The sequence below is a fragment of the Taudactylus pleione genome, unplaced genomic scaffold (genome assembly GCF_031769625.1).
Source record: "Taudactylus pleione unplaced genomic scaffold, aTauple2 ptg001846l, whole genome shotgun sequence".
NCBI lineage: Eukaryota > Metazoa > Chordata > Amphibia > Anura > Myobatrachidae > Taudactylus > Taudactylus pleione.
Window position 1 is genome coordinate 150997 of NW_028286243.1, and position 27509 is coordinate 178505.

The 27509-nt window shown below is 45.3% G+C and overlaps 1 protein-coding gene across 1 annotated transcript; it reads right to left on the reverse strand.

Annotated features, from left to right (window-relative positions):
• Positions 1-472: 472 nt before the first annotated feature.
• GOLPH3 (golgi phosphoprotein 3) lies at positions 473-27509 on the reverse strand. Its single transcript, XM_088465108.1, has 4 exons — positions 27121-27509; positions 17145-17276; positions 4122-4236; positions 473-2324 (listed from the first exon to the last, which is right to left on the reverse strand). Exons 1-4 carry the CDS (start codon positions 27319-27321, stop codon positions 1900-1902), a joined length of 873 nt encoding a protein of 290 aa, XP_088321234.1. The 5' UTR covers positions 27322-27509; the 3' UTR covers positions 473-1899.

Genomic DNA, 27509 nt, shown 5'->3' on the forward strand with positions numbered 1-27509 from the left:
GGGGCGAGTTCTATACAGTCATGCAGGAAGCTGCCCAGGCCACCTCTCCATTGCCATGTCATTTCTCATCATCTGCTGCCATATCTGACCAGATTGTTACCAAATTAGAGAAGACATTTAAAACATTTCTGTACTAGAAAATGTTAAACCAAGGGGTCTATGTACTAAGCCTTGGAGAGAGATAAAGTGGATGGAGACAGCCTGAAACATGACAATTAGGAGCTGATTGGTTGGTACTTTAAGTCTCTACAAGACTTAGTACATAAACCCATCGGTAACATACTTAAGACAAATCTACATTGTGCCTCGTTGTGGTTACTGGTTAGTACTAAACTGATAGGCCTCGTTTGAATGAAAATTGTGTTGAGCCCATGAGATAACCACCCTCCGTTATGCATAGAGAACAGGCTCAATATAAAAGAGTAACGTTCTAGTAGATCTTTAACACGATAAAAGACACAAAGATCTGTAGTTTCAGGCACTTTAAAGATCATAGTTTATTTACTGTATAATAAAAAGCTAGTATACAGAGGAAATCTGATAATTGCAACAATCTACGACCTCTTATTTTTTGCTCTCCGTTAATGCTTAATCATCTAAAAAGACCCCGGTGCCAATGCCCTCTTCCTAGGACTACATGTACAGGTCCCACTGGCAGCGGAGGGATGATTGATCATTAATGCATCACAAGGTGAAAAGTATGGAGGAGGAAATGTGACAGGCAACACCGATCTCAAACATTAGTGTTCAAAGCTGCAAAATTATATATATATATATATATATATATATATATATATATATATACACACATACATATACACACACACATATATATATATATATATATATATATATATTTTGCCAGGTTACAGAGAAGTCTGCGGTTGCGAAAAATGCGCATGCAACAGTTTATAGGAATAACTATTTGAGTGTGTTTAAGCCTATACAGAGGACAACTCTAAGAAAAGCACAATGACCTATATGAAATGCACGATAAGAAAAAAAAAAAAAAACACCCAAAAATTGCAATGGCCTCAAAATTTAAAGGGAAAAAAAAATTAGGGCAATGGCGCTTACTGTACACATGAACACGTAAAAATGACATGTGTAGTTCACAGATCACTGTATGTTTTCACTTGTAGCTCTGCATATCAGAGCCTGAAATGTGCTATAGACCGAGCTTAACATTGGGGTGTACGACCAAAAATACTTAGGACTTTTGTTTTCATTTTTCTCTATACAACAGCAACTATTTACACTATTCAATGGAATGTTTCCCCAGCCCAAAATGGCTTTAAAAAAAAAAAACCCATGAGCCCTTTTGCGTATACTACACAAAGGCTTAAAAGGCTTAAAATGTTTGCACTAAATGTACAAAAAAAAAAACCAAAAAAAAACAATGACTGGGTCAGCCGAGCAGCTTGAAGAAATAAAAAAATAATTAAAAAAAAACAAACAAAAAAAAGCTGTTAAAATGTTTTTTTTTAGCATAAAGTAACAAGTGTACAAAGTTAAGAAATGGGACAGAGCTAAACTTTGGTGACGGAAAGGCCTTTCTGTGACAACTCTGCAAAACTGTAAACCACCATGCAGAAATTAGAGGCAAAGCAAATTCCGGTGTGCATCCAGGTGTCCGGCTACAAACTAACTGAAAATAAGCCTACGTCTAACCACGTTCCTGAGATGCACAAGTTTAAAGGAGTAGTTGAATGCCAATATGGCAATAAGATCGTCACTCACTCAACAGGAAACGTGTCACGTACCAAGCCGCTCCTGCATAGACACAAATCGACGTCTTTCTGGAGGCGAGTCAAAATAAGTAAAAGGTACAAATTACTGAGAATGTTGAGTGGAAACAACTGGTTTTCGGTAGAGTGAACGCTCCCACGTTCTCTGTATTTACTTTGTAAAGGTGGCCACCACGGCCCATAGAATTTCATTAGCATTCGCCTTGGTGGCCTCAACTTCTGGGTCTAGATCGAGGAGCTGTCGGACTCTCTTCATGGCCAAGTCATACTGGTCATCAAGGAGTGGGGCGAATGCGTTCTCGATGACATCAGAAGAATGAGCTAGATAGATGAGGGCCAGCGAACGTTTGTCCATGCGATGAGGATCCTTTACCCATTTGTCAAGAACCGCTTCCTGCACCTTCTTGATGAGGCGCTGCTTGATGTTATTGTTGGTCAGTGGGTGCGTGGTCATGTCAAACAGGAGGAAGTTTTGCTTTTCGGTTGTCAGGACGCCTTTCTCGACAAGGTTCTTGGCTAAGCGTTCTCGAACATTTCGTAATTGGAAGTGGAGTTTCAGCGGGTTCCAGGTCTCACCTGAAATCAGGAATAAATATTTTTAATGCTGACATGCAACGAGAAGGTCTAGACATGTTTTACCATTTTTCATATTTTGGCCTCTATTCACCACCACAATGGCTTTGAAATGAAACAAACAAGATGTGCTTTAACTGCAGACTTTCAGATTTAATTTGAGGGTAATTACATCCAAATCAGGTGAACAGTGTAGGAATTACACCGGTTTATATATGTGCCTCCCACTTTTTAAGGGGCCAAAAGTAATGGGACAAACTAAACAATCCTAAATCTGACATTCACTTTTTAATACTTTGCTGCAAATCCTTTGCAGGCAATTACAGCCTGAAGTCTGGAACACATAGACATCACCAGACGCTGGGTTTCATCCCTGGTGATGCTCTGCCAGGCCTCTACTGCAAATGTCTTTAGTTCCTGCTTGTTCTTGAGGCATTTTCCCTTCAGTTTTGTCTTCATCAAGTGAAATGCATGCTCAATCGGATTCAGGTCAGAGGATTGACTTGGCCATTGCATAACATTCCACTTTTTAGCCTTAAAAAACTCTTTGGTTGCTTTTGCAGTATGCTTCGGGTCATTGTCCATCTGCACTGTGAAGTGCCGTCCAATAAGTTCTGAAGCATTTGAATGAATATGAGCATATAATATTGCCCAAAACACTTCAGAATTCATTCTGCTGCTTTTGTCAGCAGTCACATCATCAATAAATACAAGGGAACCAGTTCCATTGGCAGCCATACATCCCCACGCCATGACACTACCACCACCATGCTTCACTGATGAGGTGGTATGTTTTGGATCGTGAGCAGTTCCTTTCCTTCTCCATACTCTTCTCTTCCCATCACTCTGGTACAAGTTGATCTTTGTCTCATCTGTCCATAGGATGTTGTTCCAGAACTGTAATGGCTTTTTTAGATGTTGTTTGGCAAACTCTAATCTGGTCTTCCCGTTTTTGAGGCTCACCAATGGTTTACATCTTGTGGTGAACCCTCTATATTCACTCTTGTGAAGTCTTCTCTTGATTGTTGACTTTGACACATATACACCTACCTCCTGGAGAGGAGATTTGGCCAACTGTTGTGAAGGGGTTTTTCTTCACCAGGGAAATAATTCTTCTGTCATCCACCACAGTTGTTTTCCGTGGTCTTCCGGGTCTTTTGGTGTTGCTGAGCTCTCTGGTGCATTCTTTCTTTTTAAGAATGTTCCAAACAGTTGATTTGGCCACACCTAATGTTTTTGCTCTCTCTCTGATGGGTTTGTTTTGATTTTTCAGCCTACTGATGGCTTGCTTCACTGATAGTGACAGCTCTGATTCCAAATGCAAATGTCACACCTAGAACCAACTCCAGACCTTTTAGCTGCTTAATTGATAATGAAATAACGAGGGAATAGCCCACACCTGTCCATGAAATAGCTTTTGAGTTGATAGTCCCATTACTTTTGGCCCCTTAAAAAGTGGGAGGCACATATAGAAACCGTTGTAATTCCTACACCATTCACCTGATTTGGATGTAATTACCCTCAAATTAAATCTGAAAGTCTGCAGTTAAAGCACATCTTGTTTGTTTCATTTCAAAGCCATTGTGGTGGTGAATAGAGGCCAAAATATGAAAATTCTGACAATGTCCCAATATTTATGGACCTGACTGTATACAGTTTGTATACAGTTTACGCGTTTCTGCCAGGACAAAAACCCAGGTTACAGAATGTCTCCTGCAAGTCGTCTAAGCAGCCACAATTCTCACTGTTACCGTTAGAAGGGAAGTTACAATATAAACACTACACCGGCTGCAGACGTACCGCTGAGGAGTTCTATCCAGCTTTGCACAGTCTCTGGGGCAGGGGTTTCCTTAATATGTTTTAGTGCTTCATCAAGCATGACATCGCCCGTCGGAGCATCAGATTTGCAGATCACCTTAACAAAAAAGAAAATAAAATAACACAAAATAAATAAGATTGTCAGCATTGTATATAAATGTATTATCTGCAAGTTAAGATTCTTGGTTACCTCACATTTCATGCTCTAAAAGCTTATCTGAAACACACCTCATTAGACCGATTGAACGTATGATATGCAGTGGGAAGACTTCACCGCGTTTGAATGCTTATCTATAATTATCAATTTCACTTGTGGAAACAAACACTATGGATCTCTTTTTTTTTGTTTTGTTTTTTTAAGGGGGCAAAATCATTTAAATACGAGGCCGAACTGTTAGCCCACAACTAACCTAGTGCCACGATGCTAGTTTCGGGCTTAGCACATGCACTAACAGCATTGTGGCCGGCACTCAAGATAGAGAATGCCGGTTACCGTGGATAATCACCCAGCATTAGGCGCTGTAACCCGAATCTCCCAACGAATCTCCCAACTTAAGTGCAGGGCGCAATGGGGACAATTGAATGGCTCCGGAAACTCATTCCAGGCGCTATTCAACATTGCATTTGGTTGAATCGCCCCCATTATGTTTCAAATATTTAGGGGGAAGGGAAATTATCCCCCCCCCCACCTTTCATTCATATCACTCATACACCCTCTAGATCTCACACTAGTTATAATTTTCCAACATATGTACAGATCTAAATTACTTTGGTTTTCGGTTGGATCACAGATTTTAAAATGCTATATTGTCATATCTGCGTAAATAGTCTTGATTTCAATATTGTTATTCTAGTTCACATTAATGATCATTTATTATCGCAATGTTTACCTTTGTACCTTTTCCTATTTTCATACGTCTTTATTGCTTATTGGTACATATATTTCTGTATTATGCATAAAATCTGAAAACTCTTTATAAATTGATAAAGAAATAAAAAAAAAAAAGTTTTTTTTTTCTGAGCACCAGACAGAGCTATTCAATTGTTGTGCCCAACGGGTGTGAGTGCCACGTGCGCCCATTATTTCTGCTGGCTCCCTCCTGAGGTGGCGAGAAGACCAGCTTGGGGGCGCCCAAACTGCATTTGTGGTTTGGGCGCCAAGTAGTTTAGATGGGTTTAGCACCTTTACGTGACTAAACCCGACGCACTTGGGCGACATCTGCGAATAAAGTCATGGGAGCCCAAAACAATTGAATATCGCCCCTGATATATCGTCACTTTAGACGGGAGATCAGACGCGGAAAAAAAAAAAAATTGAATGCCCCCCCGTTAAAATTGCAACCCCATATAAAAAAAATATATATGTTTTTGTTATTTAAAAAAAAAATCACTGGCAGGCTATAAGAAGAATTACAGTATATAATACTTTTCTTGGTTTCTTCAGGCCACTATTAATCCTGCAGTGTCATAATCCACCAGACACACCAGGTGCATGATGTAGCGAGCAGTGAGCCTTTGAAAAACACCTCTGGGCTCTGTAATGTAAAAGCTTATCATTGACTTTGTGAGAGCAGAGCATTACCAAACTATATTTAACCTGCTATTACAGAAAACAATCATCCACATGGCATTGAATAAAAATTAAGTTTCCCTTAAAGTACATGTGAAAATCATCCTTTTCAAGCATTACCGTAACTGTAACTTGCCCGATATAGAAGTAACCATCTCATAAACAAGGGAATAAACAAAAATGGTTCACTAAAGGTGTACTGACGGATTCTTAAGAGCACCACCTTTGTTGGTATACTTGAAGACATATTGTAAATGGAAAACCAGTTTGTACAGAAAAATATTTACTTGTGTCACATGCAGTGATAGTAAATGAAAACAGAATATGTAATGTAACTCAATAGAGAACACAAAAGTATGGCTCCAGCTAAAATGCTGGAGAAAAAAAAAAAAGTGTTTATTAAATAGACCCCAAAATCTAGGTAACATTTTATAGAATGTGCCTGACAAATGGTAACTAGAAGCGGATTGGGTGCTCTCTAGAAGGGGAGATAACAAGAGATATGGTAAGAACTTACCTTTGTTATCTCTGTTTCTACGAAGTCCATAGGGTCCACAGGGTTGACCTTGGGGTATAGGTTGGGAACCAAATCCGGGCACCACGCAGTTAAAGCTTTTAGCTCCCAGGATGCACTGGGTCCACTCTCCCTATAACCCCACCCCCAAGCCAGAGGCACCTCAGTTTGTAAGTAGCCAAAGGCCGGAGGAGGAGAGAAAAAGAGAGAGAAAACTGGAACACTCAATAACCATACTCACCGAAATGGGAGACGGAAAACCGGTGACCAGCCACACAGCCCATATGAAGCCAGGTGCGTCAGGGCGGGCGCCCTGTGGACCCTATGGACTTCGTAGAAACAGAGATAACAAAGGTAAGTTCTTACCATATCTCTTGTTTTCTACTTCAGGGTCCATAGGGGGTCCACAGGGTTGACCTTGGGGATGTCCCAAAGCAGTTCAACCAAGGGTGGGGACGCTCCTGTGCTGAGAGGAGAATCCGTCGCCAAAAAGGAAGCATCCTGAGAGGCAAAGGAAACCAATGCCTAGAACCTTAAAAAGGTGTGGACAGAAGACCACGTGGCCACCTAGTAAGGCAAAACAGCCGAGGTGCCACAGCGAGCCGCACACGAGGGTCACATGGCCCGAGAAAAAACAAGCATCAACAACAGGAAGGCCTACCCATGGGTAGGCCCCTGAGGAAGACCTACGAGGCCATCCAAGTCAACATTTGGTTATAGGCCGGCCATCCTTTCCTGTGAAAACCAGAAATCTCAGACCACCAATAAGGAGTCCGATTTCCGTAAGGAACCTGAACGGATCACATAAATCCAAAGAGGCCAGACCACAGTCAATGAGGCCACACCAGCCGAGAGGACTGGGGACAGAATGGCCGTACCATAAGTTCCAGAATAATATGGAACCTGAAAACCACTAAGAAGAAACACAGGGCGAGAGCAACTCCCACCCTGACATGATGCCCTCCAGAAGAGGGAGCTACATGAGAACGCTCCCAATTCAGACACTCTCCTGGTTGATATAAACACCCTGAGAGAAAGAGAGAGCCTAAGCAATAGACCATGTAATGGCTATCACAACCAGCGGTTCCATTGACTGTCCCCGGAGGTAACGAAGAACCACTACTTACTCCCAAGGAGTCCCTAGGGAGGACAAATGGAGGCATAATCAAGAAAACACTCCAAAGGATGAACTGGATACCAGAGTGAAGCAATTCCATATCTTAACCATACTGACAGTGTAGAGATCCGCACTGTCAGGAAGACCAGGCCAAGTGTGAAACCCAAGCCAGCCGGAAGGAATGCCAGAATATCTGGAAATCCTGGACACCGGAGGATTGTATCGACAGGTACAATACCATAAGATTTATGGCTGCCACAGTTTGTGGTAGGTCCCAGCAAAAGCTGATCCATGTGCTCTAATCATTCCAACGATGACAAAGCCAGGGAAGCCGTAAGACCACTGTAAGGACACAGTCAAAGACAAACGACCCAGGTCCAAGGCAAAACCAAGGACCCTGAGACAACAGGTCCGGGCAGTGAAGCATCAGGGATGGAGTATCGATGTAGAGACTCCGAAGATCCAAGTACCCCTGACATCTGGGGCAAGCAGGAACCACCAGCAGGAAAGCATCTCCGTCTCGATTGAAAACACTTCCAAAGACCTCGAGGAAGAAGGGAGACCGGAGAACACAGGTACACAAAGTGGAAGGACCACTTCACCGACAAAGAGTCGCTGAAGTTTGCTTCAGAATCCCCAGAGCTGAACTGTAACACCCTAGTGTGATAAAGTCAGAAGGCCATGAGGGTCACCTCAGGGGGGCCCCCCCTGCTCACCAGGAGATGAAACCTCTCTTGGGGAAGAGACTAGTCCCCGGGATGCACGTCGTGACGGCTGAGGACTCCCGCTTCCCAATGGAGAGCTCCTGAAATGAACGCTGCCGAGATGGTCGGGAGGAGACCCTCGGACTATGTCCGAATATGTGACATACCTGTCATTGCCACCCAACGAACAGTGTTGCTAAAAAGGAAGCCACTGTCCTGACCCTGTCGGACTGAACCTTTTCAGGTTCACCGGGAAACAAGAGTTATGCCAGAGTAAGTTAATTGACAGGGTGGAATCGACAGACGTCCAACTGCACTGAAAAGGATTCGGTCCAGACACTGTCCCTAGCAAAGAAAACCCTGGACGAGATGGCCATAGCCACCCGGACAGGGACCGACTTGCCTCCGGAGAGAGCATCATCGTTTGAACAGTTATCCGACAGAAAAAACTCATTCCATCTGGAGATGAGCCAATTATGGAAAGGCCTGGAATGGAACTGAGCCCATTCCACCATGCATCCCAGAGTGTAAAGACATCTGTCGACTGCGCAGACAACCATGTACTCCTAATGGAAGAGAGGAGATTCCGTCTTACGCCAGAAGAATTCTCAGATTCTGAGAACCCAGCAGGGATCCTAGATGAAGAATACCCAGAGAGGGATGCAGGGAGGACTTTTTCCCCGTTGATTAAACGTCTGCACCCTGAAGAAGCCACAGTCATCCTGACCTGGCCGTAAAGTACCCCGGTGATCCCGCTAAGAGCAGGAGGCCGTCCAGGTACAGGAGCATTGGGATATACTGAACAGAAGAACTGTCAGAAAATCCAAAACGCTGGTAAACCCCTGTGGGGCTGAGGACAGTCCCAACAGGCAGAGCCCGAAAAATTGTAAGTGTTGCTGTGATACAGCAAACCTCAGCCCATGCTGAGGAAAGGTCTCTGTAAGTACCCGTAGGCACGCGTCCTGTATATCCAGTGATACCCTAAAGTCCCCAGGTTCCAAACATCGTATGATGGAGCATAGGGATTTCCTCCTGAGCCCAGGTAGCTTTAGGAACTGGTTCAGGGAATTGAGACAGAGAACAGGCCAAAGAGGACCATTCAGCCACCGCACCAGAAAGAAAACAGAACAACCAGTCCCTCACTGAGATAGTGGGGATGGCCCAATTAGCTCCGCTTACCGCAACAACTGCATAGCTTTCTGGATCTGTAAGGCCCTTGTAAAGAGGGCGTACCCTCCTACTCACGTAGCCGCGGCAACTTGACACTAATACCGGGCGAACTGAGAAAATCGGTATCTCCCAGTTGTAGGCCTGTCCCGTCAGACTGAAGAGATATCCGTAGGTTCAGAAGCAGGATCGGCTGGCAGTCCAGGCCTGCTCGGTACTGGATATGTCGGCCCTTGTAGATGCCGACAGTCTACGAAGAAACAGACCTTTAGGCTGACCGAGAGGACAAAAAAGACTTAACAGACTTAGTCTGAGGCCTTGTAGTGTGCATAGCTGAAAGCGGTAAACTTGTCGTTAGTAATACTGCCAATGTTACTACAATCTTGTCAAGGTCAGGACCAAACAATATCAACCCTAAAGATGGTATCTGCACCTCTGCATTCTCAGAGCGCAGCCATAGGGTATTACGGAGGATACAGTCGCAGCCGGAACTCTGAAAGTTAGGAGACTGGTATCCAATATAGGCATGTCCACCTATGACAACTGCATATATTACATGAGCGACCAAATACATTTGAACCCCCGACGTGTTGGAGGGGAAAAAACGTTACAAATGCATCAACCCAATATGCAATAGTATTAACCAACCATGCTATAGCCATGGTAGGATGGGTAACAACTCCCGAAAGCAAGTATACTGATTTCAGGCAGAGTTACCACCTACGGATCCGAAGAATCCGACCACGCAGGAATGGGAGGCGTAGTAACGTCTGTAATCAGACGAGTAACACGCCCATCCCCCCCAGGAGGGTCTCGTGATGCCCTCAGGGAATTTGGGACAGGAGGCCAAACACTGTTGTAACACCTCCTATCTGGCAACAGCCAGAGTCCCGCTATGCGATCCACCCGCTAGTCAGCAACAGGTAACCCGAAGGCACGCAATACTGAGGGTGTATGATACAGGTGCAGGTCAACATTCACTCTAACCAGAATGGACCTGCTACCAGCCCTAAAGCAGGGATAATAATACCTGAAATAGGCTTCCCCCCGTGTAAGAGGGAAAGAGCCCCGAACAGTACCCAGTTCACGGCAGAGCCAACTGGGAAGTAACCACAGGGCGTCAACCACGCCAATTAGCGTTTCGTAGAAAACGACATCCACCCAGGGTGGCTGTTGTGGTAATCCCTGCAAGGGGAATGACAGACTATTGTGGCACCAGGGGGAATTCATATACTGCAAAAAACCCCTGCAGGGAGCGGTAGTCTGTGTCACAGGGGAAGAGTGCAAGAAGCTGCGAGATACCCTGAGATGAAAAGGGCAGTATGGTGAAGTAACCCCAAGTGAGGTACAACAATGGGGCCCGCCCGGCGATCCGCAATTGAGAGGATCCCGAGAAAACAAACCGCCCAAGGGGGTCGTGAAAGAGGCCGGCACCAGATGACGCCACATACAGAACCCTTTATGAGTCAAATCCTCCGCACTAACACCTGCAGCACATGACTTGCAGGATAGTAAAAATGGGTGCAGTATAACGCTCTATCTCCTGGTCAGACATATCTGACCCATCTTGGCGGAAATATTAAGCAGCACTATACTGGTCCTGACTGATGCCAAAAACACACAGTTCCATCTAAAATATGGCAACGTGCAGCACGCAACAGTATGTGACAAACCACACAAATATTAACAAGTATATAAATGTGAGGTCTCAGAACCACCCTAAGTACAGCTGTCTTAGGGCAGATAAAGAAAAGGGATAGATATACACTGACAGGTGAGAGAATAAAGTACAGTCAGCACTAGCATAAGTCACATACAATGCAGATATATACATATATACATAAACATGTCATATAATATACTGCACTATTACACTGCATTCAACTGCCCAGATTCAGTGTCTGGGAAGGCTACAGCGCTGTGTACACTGACCTGATGGTGAGGTACGCAGGGGGACTGGACTCACTGCCATCTCCAGAGATTTCTGCTGCACCACAGAGATAAAATGGCCGCTGGAGACCTCAGAAGAAGCGTGGCCCGCGGAGGAAGCAGCTCAGCGACGCCAGACTATGGATACTGAAAGGCGCGCTGAGCTGAGGGGAGGAGCCGCTGTAACAGGGAAGGCTGCCTCCCCTGGCCGGCTATTAACCCCCGGGACGCCGGCTCCCTGCACCGATCGTTAAGTCCCTGGTGGTCTAGTGGACACACGGGGTATGGGGGGCCCGCCGCCACTGCCGGCGCCTCCGGTCTGTCCCCTGAGACCGGAGGCACAGGACTGCATTTGAAATGCGCGGATCACCGCAAGCGGTGATCCGCGACCTTACCTGCTCCCCGTGGATCCGGCAGCAGTCCTGGGCGCCCGCAGAGTCCGGCTAGTACAGACTCTGGGGTCCCGCTGAGATCCCCAGATCTGTACTGGCGTCTCAGCGCCAGCGGGGTGACGGAGCGGCAGCTTAGACGTCCTATGGACAGTCCGACGCTGCCGCTCTGAAGAGTCCAAAGTCTATGAAAAAACTTTGTCCCTAAAAAAATAAAATAAGCTTAGGGGCTGCTAATCAGCTCCCCCTGCGCTAACGGTGACCCGACTCCGGCCGGGCACCAACTTAAACTGAGGTGCCTCTGGCTTGGGGGTGGGGTTATAGGGAGAGTGGACCCAGTGCATCCTGGGAGCTAAAAGCTTTAACTGCGTGGTGCCCGGATTTGGTTCCCAACCTATACCCCAAGGTCAACCCTGTGGACCCCCTATGGACCCTGAAGTAGAAATGGGTAGTAAATGTGATATAACTTCCTCAGGATGATACCGGCACTATAAAACGTATCAGGGGGGAGCTCTGTCTCGATAATCATGTAGGAAACAAAGAAGGTGACATTCCAATACTGCTTTATGTAGAATATAATATTCCCAATTCTATTTAATAGTGGCTCAAATTACAAAATAAATATTAGATGTTCTTCTACGATCACCAAGTACAGGGAGCTGAAGATTTGTATGAGGTTTATGGCAGATATATTCTAATAATTGTAACCATAATAGATCATTTAAAATGATGTGTCACCTCCTGCCTCCCCTTACCATTAGTAATGTAACAAAGTATGGTCTACAAGATCGAGTTACTGTACTGCGAGAGAACGTGTTCTGCTGTGGAACCAGACACTCTGCAGTAAGTGGTATCTGTGCTATCCGGGCACTGACCTGTATGTAACAATGCCCCTAATTGTTATCAGTACAGTGTCACCACTTATCCCCGTAATAATAGCTCTGCATAGCATTGCTACAAATGAACGGCTCTGTACGGTGGGTGCACTAGTAAATGGTCCACACTTTAATCCCTGTGCACCCCTTTTTATGGGTGGCTGCAGAAGAGGACTATCTGGTATCAGTCCAGTGCTGACACTTATCCCCATACTGATAATAGCGCTGTATGGTGGAGACAGGAGTAAGTGCGTGCGATTTCTTTGCTCTCCTTTCATGGTATACGACATCAGAAAGACCTCACTGCTACAGAGGGGGTAATGTGTCCCATCAGGCGAAGGATCTAAGGGAGAGCTACACCATGTTCAACTGCGAGTGATCCATAATCTCCTCCTTGGGTGTTTGTGTTTTCTTGTTAAACTGATGAGAGACAAAGTGAAGCAATGTGCTACCATGCAGCTTCCACTGTGGGTGACGGACATTCCCGAGGGTCTGCGCTTCCTGTTTATACAATACACTTCCACTGCCAAACCCGTTTTACATTTACCCCTGACCACTTTCCCACCGCCTTGTTGACCTAAGTTGTGCCCCAATGGAGTCCCAAAGAAGTGCTAACTGTTACATTTAAGGATTTCGGTGTGGAATATACTATATACCCATATCTTTCTTTAGTAAGGAATCCGCAACCTGTGTTTAACTGTAAACATCCACTCGGATTCTACCTGTACTTGGCGAAAACAAAGCGATTGCATTTCCTCATAAATAGCGTTCTTCCAGGAGCCACTGAGCCCTGACTGTCCTGGAAGTGCAGTACCTAGCCAGCCACTAGCACTACATCGTCCAGCACATGCTGTTATTCCCCTGTACTACACTCTTCTTGGGATGAGTACTCAGAATTAGATCCTGCACAGGACCGGACCAAGAACATTTGCCAGGGAGTACTCTAGAATCCTCCTTTAGGATAACATTTAACAGACCATGAACCTTGGCATAGGTGGTGCCCCCCACTAGATGTACCTTAGCATGACACTTCATATAAGACCTCCCTTTATGTGATATGTTTATTTTAATTTATTTTTTTATTTATTAACAGTTTCTTATATAGCGCAGCAAATTCCGCTTCGCTTTACAATTGGAAGCATTAATAGAACATAACATAGTAGTAACAGACAAATATATAGGTAGGAAGACCCTGCCCGCAAGCTTACAATCTATAGGGAAATAGGTATTGACACACAAGGATAGGTGCTATATATTGCATTTTGGTCAAGCCAGAATGCAGAGTTTCTTGGTGGACTGCATGATCCAGCCACACATGAATTTTGTCCAATGTCAAGAGGATGTGAAAGAAAGACAATGTGTGAGGTTGTGTGTGGACTATGAAAGGGGATGCAAATAGATATGGAAGTTATGAAGGGTATGTGAGCAATTCTGGAAGCTGATGAGCTTGCCTAAAGAGAAGAGTTTTCAGGGAACGCTTGAAGGATTGGAGACTGGAGAAAAGTCTTATTGTGCGTGGTAAGGCACTACCGAAAGCAGATTGCTGTTTTCCCATTCTTTATCGGTACTGTTAAGGAGGTGGCATCTGCTTGATGACTTGTGTCGGCTGTGAAGGGGCCTATTGGGAAACATCCCATTTTGGCAGTGGTGTTGTGGGGGGGGGGGGGGTGGCACAAAGCATGGCACCTCCGCAGCCTGCACTGGATTGTAAACCGCTCAGCCAGGCTGCCTGCTCCATGTGTCCAGCTCTTACGTGTACTGTATATCATCTATAGTGTTCCTTCTAGGGGGGCCAGGGCAGCTCTCAAACAGGGGCACTTTGCTGTGCGCGGCGAAGGCGCATATGCGCCAGAATAAGGGTGTGTCCAATAGAAAAGGGGGCAGGTCTTCTCATCACTGTAGGGTGCGTGCCCATCACTCACAGAGATACAGGACTGGCCCCAAGCTCTCCCGCAGTGTGAAGAGATGATGTGCACTATTCACTCGCTGGGGAAGCCATGATTTCGGGAAGAGCCGACAGCCAGAGTGAGCTGAGATGGCTTTGAAACCTGTTAGTGCGGCAATCCCATCAGGGCGCTGGAAAAGGGGCAAGGAACATTTTAACTTTTATAAATGGGACAGGGTGTGGCGCCCTGCAAAAGCAACCTAGGCCAGTCACCTAACAACTAAGTAGATCTCTGAATGGACAACAACTGAACATATTCTAGAGTTACAGTGTGTTACAGGTTATACACTTCTAAATTCACCTTTTAACATATCTGCATGAAGCCAAACCTCTTCGGGGCAGCTATGAATATTCATGAGTATTAATGAGTGGGGGAACATCCCATGTACTGGCAGGAGCATGCTCACTATGCTCCTGAGATACTTTCTGCGACATCAAACGAGGTCTGCCAGCTTTCAGTCAGGCTCCTCATTGGCTCTGAATAATTACATGAGATTAGAGTCACATGTGCCCCAGCCCATACCAGCAGCTCATGTAAAGGAGCAGAGGCCAACTAGGCACAAGAGCACAATTTTGTAATTTTACATAATACCCTATACACAGACTAAGGGCCATATTCAATTTGATGGCGAAAAGTCCGAGGTCGGACATTAAAGCCATTATCGCAGGTTTTTCAGGGATAAAGTATCGGGCGCGTGCCCGCATTAACCCTGTATTCAATTAATATCCGGTGAAAACGGGGGTGGATTGAAAAGTATCGAAAAAATCCAGGAAATTTTCGGGAAATGTTCCCGGCACCCACCTAAAGATGTCCAGACATGGGGGATCACTATGGGTACTCCCGTTTTTGTCTGCTGAAGGTAATCAGGGTTTTAAAATAGCCGCGGCAGGTGCATGAATGTGCCTGTGATGAATAGCACTTAGCTTTTTTTTGCAAAAAAAAAAAAGCTAACTACTTCCATCAAATTTGGAAATTGGGTGCAAGCATATTTTTAAGTCCCTAAAGTGCATATTTAAAATTTTTCAAAAATGCACTTGCCGCTACTACCCGAAATGAAGAAAACACCTGTTGCATACATGGGGACCCCCCCCCCCCTTATTAAATCTCACTAGTTTGCAACTTTGTAACTTTGTTCCAGTTTTGTTTTTTTTCAACCCCAAAATGAAAGTACATTTTTTTGGGGTGTCCTGAGGATTATTTTTTTACACACAGCCTACTTTTAGGGGACCCCCCCTCCCAGGACTGCATGCTATTTACTTTAAGCCTGCACCCCTAAACCCCAATTCTGCACTTTTTTTCGCCATGTAATACATGGTGAAAACTTCTCCACGTTCTTTAACAAAGACTTTGAAAAATCTTTGAAATTGAATATGGGGATAATTGAAACAGGCGAAAATGACGTCATCGGTTTTCACGTCAAACTGAATATGGCCCTATGCCGTGCCATGCATCCGTATATTTCTTTACTAAATTTGCGTCTACTTCAGGCTGCTAATGCAATAAAAGCACAAAGTTTGTGTACCCTGTACACCACTAATTGACTAGCACGCTATAGTAGAGCTACATGGATGATAATCAAAGAAAAAAAGGCAAGAGACCAGGGGCCGACATGGATAATTCACCGTATGTCCACCACGCAACATTGTACGACTATGATTGCAAGAAAGGTACAAATTCTAAGGGGAGAATTCAATTGTTTTTGGCCACTACTTATGGCGCCCAAACGCACAGGGATTGGCCTTGCGAAGCGGGTAAACCCATGGAAACTACTGGGCATCTTGAGTTTGGGCATCCAAAATCCCAACTATGGGTGGATTTCTTCTCACGAAGGGTGCGAGCAGAAATAATGGGCCCATCGACACAAAATGTAATTGCTCCCGGTCACTGTACACGGCAGCGCTAAACAACCAAATTCCCCCCCTAAGCCCTTAGTACATTACAATCCTGTGAGGCTGCAATGTGAAAAAGATGCTAAAACACAAAAGTCTGAAACTATCTATGGTGGTGCTGCATCTAAGTTGCACCACGCGTTTCACATCATTCAGCACAAAAACGCTAGGTGAATAAGGGCACATTTGCAAGACAGCCCACAGAGGGAGCATCATAATACTAAAAACAATAACCTGTATCCCATCTCGGGAACAGACAAGTCATTCAAATAAAATGTGCCTCATAATATACAAATCATGGTCTCTCCCAGGCAAAGCCGTCTTGGAGGACTGTGTTGCCCCAGGCTAAGTGCTGGGCGCGATGCATTTGTCTGGCAGGTCACAACTAGCCCCAAAGCCCTACTTATTGCAGAGAAGGGTGTGTGCAGAAATAGGCGATAAATGCAGCCTCAGGGCTAGCTGCGGTATGTACGAGACTTAAATCGCCTCTTGCGGGAGCCCAGGAGCTATTCAATTACGTACCGCGACTATCCCTGAGGCTGCACTTATCGCCCATTTCTGCTCGCACCCTTCTCTTTAATAAGTAGGGCTTTGGGGCTAATTGCGACCTGACAGACAATTAATCACACCCAGCACTTGGGAGCTGCATCTTAATGCTGCTAATCCCGGGAATTAGTGGCCAGTGCGGGTAGTAACAATAGCCAGGAGTTATATTCCCGAGAAAGAATTGAATCGCCCCCTAAGTGTAAGGTGCTGAACCATAAATGCAGTCTTCGGCTCAACGGTATTAGATTTGTTAAAAAGCCCAACATGTGAACATTTACCTACTCTAGACAGGTTGGTTGTGGCAGATTATACTTTTGTAGCATCTACAAATATCTACATTCCAATAGCGGTAGTCATACCTTTCTCGCCAAGAGACTTTTACGTCTCATTCCACCAGCTTCCAAGGCGATCCGTCCTCTAAACGCCAGCTCGATTAACATGCACCCGCGTAGGCCGGCGGAAATACAGTCATTCCAGAAGGATGTATAGCCCTGGAAGAGAAGACAAAAATCCTCTGTAAGGGGCAGCTCTTAATGCATTGTTATGGTCCTGTTCTTTACAAAGCAGAATACACTAATAGAGAAAACCACTTAACTACTAAATAGGACTATGAATAATAAAATAAAATAGTCCTACACAGACTAGAGGGACTATATGCAGAATAGGCTTTAGTCCTCCGCTGTGAAGGACAAGATTTCAACACAGACAAAATACATTATAATGACCAAAGTATTGGACACTGGAATAAAGTATATATTTGTTCGGACAATTACGTACACAATAAAAGGGAAAAAATAAAATTTTCAATAATATGATTGCACTAACTAAAAATGTTGTTTTGCCATAAGGCTCTGGCACACGAGGTATGTATTGCTCAAAGCAGGCCTGGGCAAAATCACTGGGGCCAGGAAGCTAATTGATCTAAAAGGAAAATACTCCAAGTGCCTAACTTCTGGCACATGTTGCACCGGAACTCTGCCTAGTTAAAGGCAAAACTCACTAGCATGTATAGCCTTAAGGAAGAGTTTATGCTCGAAGTGCGTCAGAGGTCTAGAAATAGAAAATACTCTGTCATCTGTTCGCATACATTACCAGATTTTCCATTCCAACCAGCCAACTAGTTGGCTGGTTGGACCGATAATCTTAAAAGTGTATGGCCAGCTTTAGCAGGGATTACATTAAGTCATATAAACCCATGACACCTGTAAAACCTCAGCACTCCTCTAGATGAGTCACATTCATGTAATACAGGTAACCGAGCCGGAACCATGAGGCGGGGGTGTGATGCTGCAGAGCAAGCCGCTATACAGTAGGAGTATGCAGCACATCTTTTCTTAAGAGACTAGTGTCTTTAGCAGCTGCTGTTCTCTAGTTGCACCGTTCTCGGTAGAGTTATAAGCTGCAATGTCAGCCCTTCTGGTGTGGCTTATGGCAAGCATTTCATGTCTGCTCTGTTAGAATAGAAAAACATTTGTTACGATGCTGCTGTCCTGTTTGTAAAATGAGATTTGGTCATCACAATGCCAAACTACTCTTTGGATAAAAATGCTCCTTTAAAAACATTATGGGGATTGGTATATCCAAACACCTGATCACCTGTAGGCTCTCCATGGCACATTTGGTGGGATTGTCCTGCACTCAGGCCCTACTGGGACATAGTACTTAACTGACAACATTTTTCCAAAAACCACTCTTTTTTTTTTTTTTTTTTTTTATGATTGAATGAGGTCAGGAACATCTAGTTAAAACTTACTCAGTACAATTTAATTTAAAAAATATATATATTTTTCCGTATGTTCACTTCCCCTGCATCTGCGAGGAGCATTTCCGGGGTTACACAGGAGCAAGGGCTCCTTTCACAGTAATAACCCGGCGTCTGCAAGAGCAGTGCCGGGTCGATTCTAGGAAGGAAAGCGAGTGAGCAGGGGGGAGAAGACAGAAGCTGACACTTCACCTGGCAGCGCGGGGATTACACAGGAACACAGACTCCTTTCATAGTAATAACCCGGCGTCTGCAAGGAGCAGCGCCGGGTCTCATCTAGGAAGGAGGGCGAGTGACTGGGGGAAGCGGACGGAAGCTGCCTCTTCCCCGGCAGTGCGGGGATTACACAGGAGCACTGGCTCCTTTTAGTATAATAACCCGGGACCCCTGCTGCTTACCTGTTGTCCCCCTTAGATCCGGCCATGGTCCAAAACATCTGGGGTCCACCGCTAGCTGTGACCCCAGATGCTTACCAGCATCCCCGGATCGGTACCGGCGGGGTGTAGTGAAGACAACATGGATGTCAGTATTGACTGTCCATGCTGTACTTCCAGATGTGTAGCCACAGCTGCATGAAGAAAACTTCAGGGGCTCTTCTAAGCCCCCCTCTAGCAGGTGCATCCGACTCCATCCGGGCACCAAACGAAACTGAGATGCCTTGGCTCGGGGCGGGGTATAGGAGGGGGACCCTAGTGCATCCTGGGAGGCTGAAAGCTTAACTCTATGGTGTCCGATGACTGACGTCACACCTATACCCAAGGTATCCTGTGGAACCCTATGGACCCTGAAGTAGAAAGAAAGATGGCGATCAAGATTGAATCCAAAAAGCTTATTTGAGGCCAATAAAACACACCTTGATACAACTTTATTTACATTGTGTTGTATCCATTATCCAATATTCTAAAATGTTTGAAATAAAAATTCCCCAGCCCTAAACTCTGGTCACATTTGAAGATTTGGTCACATGGTGGGAGCAGCAGTTTCAACCAATGGGCCATGTATTTTCCTCATAATGACTTTTACAGTCAAGAGCAGTGTACTCCCCAAAAGACTTACCAGCCAGGTTGGCATTAAGAAGCAGCCAGGTGGAAGCAGTGTAATCTCTTATAGACTCCTGCAGATATTGCCTACTTGCTGGCTGGACACAGATACAATTGTGTCCAGCGATGCACCCTGAGACACAGCGAACGTCTGCACTATTCATCTATCCTCTCTGCAATGTTCCCGCCATCCAAGCCGTGCCCGGTCTCTTATAGACAGGGGAGGGCTCTCCATTACTGCGACTGTCACAGTAACCAAAGTGCAGCGCAACTCTGATCTTCGCCGTCAGTCCCCCCCCTGGAGCTGGACGGTGCTTTGCAGCATGTAAAAAAAGGGGTAGGGACGGAACACCCATGAACTTGATGCTGGGGAGGACACAGAATGGTGTCATTGTATTGTGATATACATTGGGCAGGTGTACTCCATAATGGTCCCTCTCAGCATGCCCTAATACCAAAACTATACATAAATGGGCATATATCAGGCACATGCTTTGTAGTGTGCCCAGCTTATACACAAGCTCACCACAAAATTGTGAATGAGACACTAACAACAAATGTATATAACGCTTTGCCAGATCCAGCAGCGTTTGGTAGTCGCCTCTTCCAGCTTAACAACAGGAACCTAAGCAGCCTGGGAGATCTAAAACCACCTTAAAAATAAATCACTGGGTGTGCAGATTGGAGACCATGAATACAAATTGGCACTATTTGCCGACGATCTCCTCGCTACCATCTCTGCGCCGTTGACCTCTCTCCCTGCCCTCGTGCATGAGTTTAATAGATTCAGTGAGGTCTCTAATTTTAAAATCAATTACTCCAAATCTGTTGCCATGAATATATCATTCCCCGGCAGTACTGTGATGGGTCTTAGGAGCGCATTTCCCTTTATTTGGACTTCTTCTAGTCTTAAACATTTGGGTGTTCTTCTATCCCCTTCGAATAATAATTTTTACCAGCTAAATTTTCCCCCTCTTATTACACAATTTAAGACAGACTTTCAAAGATGGTCTCTATTGAAGCTATCATGGTTGGGTAAGATTAATACGGTTAAGATGTCTATTTTACCTAAGGTCTTATATTTGATGCAAGTGTTGCCTATTACAATACCAGTCTCCTTTTTTAAGGGATTACAAAGTCTAGTGGGTCACTTTGTGTGGGGTTCAGATCGGCCCAGACTGTCACAAGCTGTATTAACTCAAAGTCGCTCAAAAGGTGGTCTTCAGCTACCTTATTTTCTTAATTATTACTATGCGATCCACCTGGCCATGATTGTTGAAATGTCTAGAATATCTGAAATTGAACAATGGACGCTTATAGTGGGTCATACAGTCGGTAAACCTTCCCATGTACTCCCTTGGATTGTCAAATTTCCTTCCCTATCTCACCCGACACTAGGTCCCACTCTTTGTTGTTGGAACAAATTTAGGAACTCCCCTTTGTTTAGCCCATGCGCTTCATTACCTACTCCGCTGGTAGGTAACCCAGATTTTCCCCCAGGTCTTACAGCCTCTAAATTATCTGGTTGGTCCACAGCGGGTATTACACGTCTATCCCACCTAGTTACAACTAGTGGAATGCGATCCTTTACGGATCTCCAACAACTGTATCAACTTCCATCCCGTTCATTTTGGGTTTATCTCCAATTAAGGCACTATATTACTTCTCTTAATACTGGTGGTCCTCGCTGGATCCAGACTAAGTTTGAAGCTCTATGTATGACAGAAGATTCACCAAGACACCTTATTTCTTTAATATATCAATTACGTCTTGAGTGTTCCAATCCATCTATACCTTCCTATGTTTCTACTTGGCATGGTGAATTGGGAAGGGAACTAACGGAAGACCAGTGGTCACAAATATTTAGTTTTACCTTTGCTAGTTCCTATTCACTCCAAGTTTTGGAAACTCAATACAAGATTTTGGCTAGGTGGTATAGGTGCCCTGTTCACATTCACCGGATGTTTCCAAATCTATCTAATTTATGCTGGCGTTGTAGTCAAGCAATAGGCATTCCTCTCATTTGGTGGCAATGCCCAATAATAGCTGACTTTTGGAGGAAGGTTCGACAGATATCGGAATTGATCACTGGTCTTCCTTTATCTGATAAACCTGAGTTTTGGTTACTAACTTTATCAGATATTCCTGTCGCCATATACAAAAAATCCTTGTTACGTCATCTGGTGAATGCTGCGAGGGCTACTGTACAGTGTTATTGGAGATCTTCGATTTGTCCTCCTATCTCTCGATGGTTTCAGAGAATAGATCAGTATATGTTTATGGAAGATCTCTCCTCTTTGAAATCATCTCCCTCAGATTTTACAATCACTTGGCATGGCTGGCTGAACTTTAAAGAGACTTCTGAGTACAAAATACATACAGAAGGACATAGCGACCTTCTTTTCTTCTTCCCCCATTACTTTTCCTTCTTTATGTATACTTTTTCTTTCTCAATTTTTATATATTTTACTCTATTATGTTTGTTTTTATTTAGCAATGTTCAAAAATACGATTAAATACTAGTCGATCTGGAACTCTTTTCTCTTTTTGTTTTGTGATTATATTTGTCCATTGAATTTGTATTGTTATTTGTACTTATTTGGTGCTTATGTAGGCCGTTGTATGCTATTTTTGATTTCAATAAAAACAGATTATACAAAAAATAAATAAATTACTGGTCGCCATTAAGGGAAGCGCGTGACTGTTACGTTTCAGGGGTTTCTACAGCCCTGAAGAACCCCTAGAAGAGAAGTAAATAAAACTGGACACAAACAGAAAAAACACTGTGGATAAGAAGTTGCTGTATATTGTTATACAGATGTAAGCTACAATTCCACACAAATGTCCTACACAGCTGTACATACTCATCTCAATGTGACATGCATGAGCTTGAAGTAGATCAGATGTAGTTTACATTCTTGCTTGACTGTATGTGAACAATTCTAAGCATTATTAAAAGCTTTAGAAGAGTCTGACAGGAAAATAAAGTTGACAGACGGTTCCTGCAACGCTGTGTGCCCGTAGGCTCCTTCACTCCATTCCCACCCTAGGCAGGACTTCTCAATACGGATGTTTTCTTCCACTGACTTCAGTGCAGGTCTCCAGCCTATTTCTGTTACTAAGGAGTTGCAGCCACGGCTGGTGTAGGCCTCTCTAATATTTGCTTAGACAAGAGACGTTGCCTTACAGAGAGAACTTAAACATGTATGTAAAACACATTGGCTGGTTGTGGGTCGGCTGCTTTTCGGTTACCTGCAGGCCAGGTTTCATTGACCTCTAAATAAATAACAGACGTGGCAGAAGAAGTGACACACGCATGGAGAATTGAGAGTGTGTGGTTAGTGACCAGCCTATTACTTTGTATAGGGATAGTCCTATGCCTCCATCTATATAGTCAGGGGGACCTGATGTATTCTTTACAATTGTACATAAGCGTCACAATCCATGTCACACAACTGACAGCAGGAACAGGAAGGATGTTACCACATGATCATATTTATTAACCAGTAGCATTTGGTATACTTTTCTAATGTAACGAATATAATACAATTGTGCACAGAGCCTGCTACTGAGCTGCAAAAGATAGGGCGATAATCACAATACGGACGGGGAAGCAATGAGAACTGGACAATATTGCCCCACAAGAGTATGCCCATGAAAATTAGAATGACCTATTCATCATGTATCCAAAGAGTTACTCCTCTCACACTTCATTCTGTCCCCGTATCCATCACTCACACCCCAGTGTGTACCTGACGACAGCCTGCGTGTACGATGAGGAGACCATTACCACACCCCAGTGTGTACCTGACGACAGCCTGCGTATACGATGAGGAGGCTGTTACCACAACACAGTGTGTACCTGACCTGACGACAGCCTGCGTGTACAATGAGGAGACTGTTACCACAACACAGTGTGTACCTGACCTGACGACAGCCTGCGTGTACAATGAGGAGGCTGTTACCACAACACAGTGTGTACCTGACGACAACCTGCGTGTACAATGAGGAGGCTGTTACCACAACACAGTGTGTACCTGACCTGACGACAGCCTGCGTGTACAATGAGGAGACCGTTACCACAACACAGTGTGCACCTGACCTGACGACAGCCTACGTGTACAATGAGGAGACCGTTACCACAACACAGTGTGTACCTGACCTGACGACAGCCTGCGTGTACAATGAGGAGACCGTTACCACAACACAGTGTGCACCTGACCTGACGACAGCCTACGTGTACAATGAGGAGACCGTTACCACAACACAGTGTGTACCTGACCTGACGACAGCCTACGTGTACAATGAGGAGACCGTTACCACAACACAGTGTGTACCTGACCTGACGACAGCCTACGTGTACAATGAGGAGACCGTTACCACAATACAGTGTGTACCTGACCTGATGACAGCCTGTGTGTACAATGAGGCCGTTACCACAACACATTGTGTACCTGACGACAGCCTACGTGTACAATGAGGAGACCGTTACCACAATACAGTGTGTACCTGACCTGATGACAGTCTGCGTGTACAATGAGGAGGCCGTTACCACAACACAGTGTGTACCTGACCTGACGACAGCCTGCGTGTACAATGAGGAGACCGTTACCACAACACAGTGTGTACCTGACCTGACGACAGCCTGCGTGTACAATGAGGAGACCGTTACCACAACACAGTGTGTACCTGACCTGACGACAGCCTGCGTGTACAATGAGGAGACCGTTACCACAACACAGTGTGTACCTGACCTGACGACAGCCTGCGTGTACAATGAGGAGACCGTTACCACAACACAGTGTGTACCTGACCTGACGACAGCCTGCGTGTACAATGAGGAGACCGTTACCACAACACAGTGTGTACCTGACGACAGCCTGCGTGTACAATGAGGAGGCTGTTACCACAACACAGTGTGCACCTGACCTGACGACAGCCTGCGTGTACAATGAGGAGACCGTTACCACAACACTGTGTACCTGACCTGACGACAGCCTGCGTGTACAATGAGGAGGCTGTTACCACAACACAGTGTGTACCTGACCTGACGATAGCCTGCGTGTACAATGAGGAGGCTGTTACCACAACACGCTGCATTCGCAGGTACCTCACCTTTACATGCCCAGCTGACAGCAACTCCATGCTAGGCCTTCCTACAGACACTGTGATAGTATAGGGATAGTACAGCCAAAGATGTATAGGAATTTAAACCATTTACATATTTATATTAAGGCCTCTATGCTTTATTAAATGAAATAAAGGAAATGTCAAATAGCACACATACACACAATTCAAACATAAGATTTGGTAAAATAAAATGATAGCAAATGAAAGATGAGCCAGTTATTATACATACAAAATGCAGTGATAAGTGCCAGCTGTGGAGACAGATGCTGAATGCTCCCTAGCACTATAAACAGGTACAGGATGGAGCATGGATGGTAATACACACAGCGTGGTAGCTGACAATGCCTTAAGGTGCACATACATCAGCGTCTGATTGCTGTGATCGGAAGTTTCCGATCGCCCACCATCGATGTTCTGCGATCCGTCGCCGGATCGCAGACATTTCACTAACTGCGCGCTGTTAGGTCGGTGAGTGCCCATACTCCCGCCCCCTAAACAGGGTGTTTAGTCGCGAGAACAGGCATCCGATTGAACTTCCCGGCGTGATGCAGTCTCGGCCGCGCTAAGGGAAGAATACAGCATCGCGCCTGTACTTTTGTTTGATTTCTGCTTGCATCCCGCGAGGGATGAGAGAAGAAATCCTTAGTCGGGCTTAGCAGTGCGCTGAATTGAATAGTTCCGTGAGCTCATTCCCTGCGCTATTCAATTCGCGTTGAATTGAAATCGAGCCCAATGGTACTGTGTTGTGCTATTAGTACTTCCCTGCTCCATCCACGGGCTAGCCAGGCTCATGTGTGTATACTGCAGGGCAGCAGTGAGCAGTAGGAAGAGCACCAGCAGGGTAGAATGAGATTAACACAGCACATGGGGGCAGAAGGCTGCATGGGACACCAGTTGCACCACAAACTGAAGGGTAACTGGCTGATCATCACCCCAAGCAGGGGCAGCTAATACTACCGCTAGCCAGACAGAGCTCACAATTGCATTATTTTATGTTTGTCCTCTCGCAGTTTAGGACCCATCTTTCGTTTAATTTTGGAGCAGAGGACTTGAATTACTCTAAGTTAAAAAGCACACTACAAAGCTATACAAATAACATTAGACAAATATTTACAGATAGAGATCAATAATGACAAACATACAAAGTGCCTATGACTCAACACTGTAGTTTATCCCATATTTTAGTATATTTCATAAACAACATACAGTCCCAGTAACAATATTATTAAACACAGGATTATACAGTATATAGGCTCCAGTATGTCCATGTCCTTAAGCCCCAGTAATGCTTCCACCATTATTAACAACATGGGTGGTATTCAAATGTTGGTGCAGGCGGCTGTCCTACCTTTGCACCCGGAGTTATTCAACTGTTGCTCCTGTCGGGTGCAGACAGCTGCCGGCGTTTCCGCTCACCCCCACCCGGTGGTGGTGAGCTAAAGTGCGCAAAAAGTGACCCATTTGGGCCTCCAAACGGCACTTCTTCGTGATCGCATCCAGCACTCTGGACGGGTTCAGTCGCTTTACCAGACCTCTAATCGGAATGAATTGAATAACGCTTCGTGATCTCCCGTCACTTTAGAGATTGGACGCGTTAAGACAATTGAATACCACCCATAGAATAATGGAGTATAACAGTACAGGGGTTCTCAACTCCAGCCTTAAGTATCTAACAGGCCATGTTTTCTGGATTTCTTAATGCTGAGTCATACCCCTTTTACACCGACCTGAAAATCCCAGGTTGATGCACGTGAACGCTCATCAACCCAGGATTTTAGTCAGTGTAAATGGATCCACCAGGGACCTAGAGATCCATCTCAGGTACTTTGCAGGGTTGGCCATGGGTCGTTCCCGCGTCACCCTGCAGTGTAAACGGCACGATCCGGGTCATGTGCCCTGGATTGTGCTGCATGCTGCCCGATTGGCCAGCTTCAGTGGCGCTTGGAGATTACATCAACCACAACCCCGGCTCCGGTGTGAACGGTGCCGACCCGTGCCGTGATGTAAAAGGGGTCTGATCCGGGTAAGAAACGTGTTCCAAATCCCAGGTCAGACCCGGGACTTTGGTGTAAAAGGGGTATCAGTAATTATCTCATGTTTCCATGGACAATGATCCTAAAAAAAACATGACCTGTTAGAGGTGAGAACCGCTGGTACAGAGTAACATCCAGTGCTCCCATCACCTCCCAGTCCTGAAGCCCCAGTCAGGACACTACTAACAGTATTTACATAATAACATACCATATGGAGCAGGGTTCCACTAGGATAACACCAATATCAACATAACAATAACAAGATATAATAATGGCCAGTACTCCCACACCTCCAGGTACTAGAGCCGCAGTAATGACACCACTAATACTAACATACAATAATACAAAGTATAATAATAACAACACTCACCTCCCTGTCCTTGAGCCCCAGCAGCAGCACCTCCTCCATGAGGGTGAGCCTGGCCTCCTTGTCCCCGGCCCTGTCCTCATCTTCCAGCTCCTCCCGGTCCCTGTCCCCGTCCGGTCCCTCGGCCGCCCTCTCCCGGTCGCTGCGGGAGGCCTCGGTGCGGCGCTGCACTAGGCCGGAGTTGCGCTGGGTGACGGAGCTCATCCTGTGCTGGACTTGGGGAGGGGAATCACACGATGAGCGGGCGGGGGAGGGCTATCTGCCGGCCCGGGCTAGGCTCATCAGGCCCCGCTCTCCCCCCGGTGCGGTCTCCGGTCCTACGCTGCGGAGGAGGCGGCGGCTGCTGGCTGCTCAGCCAAGATGGCGGCACCTGCTGACGTCACCCCTGAATG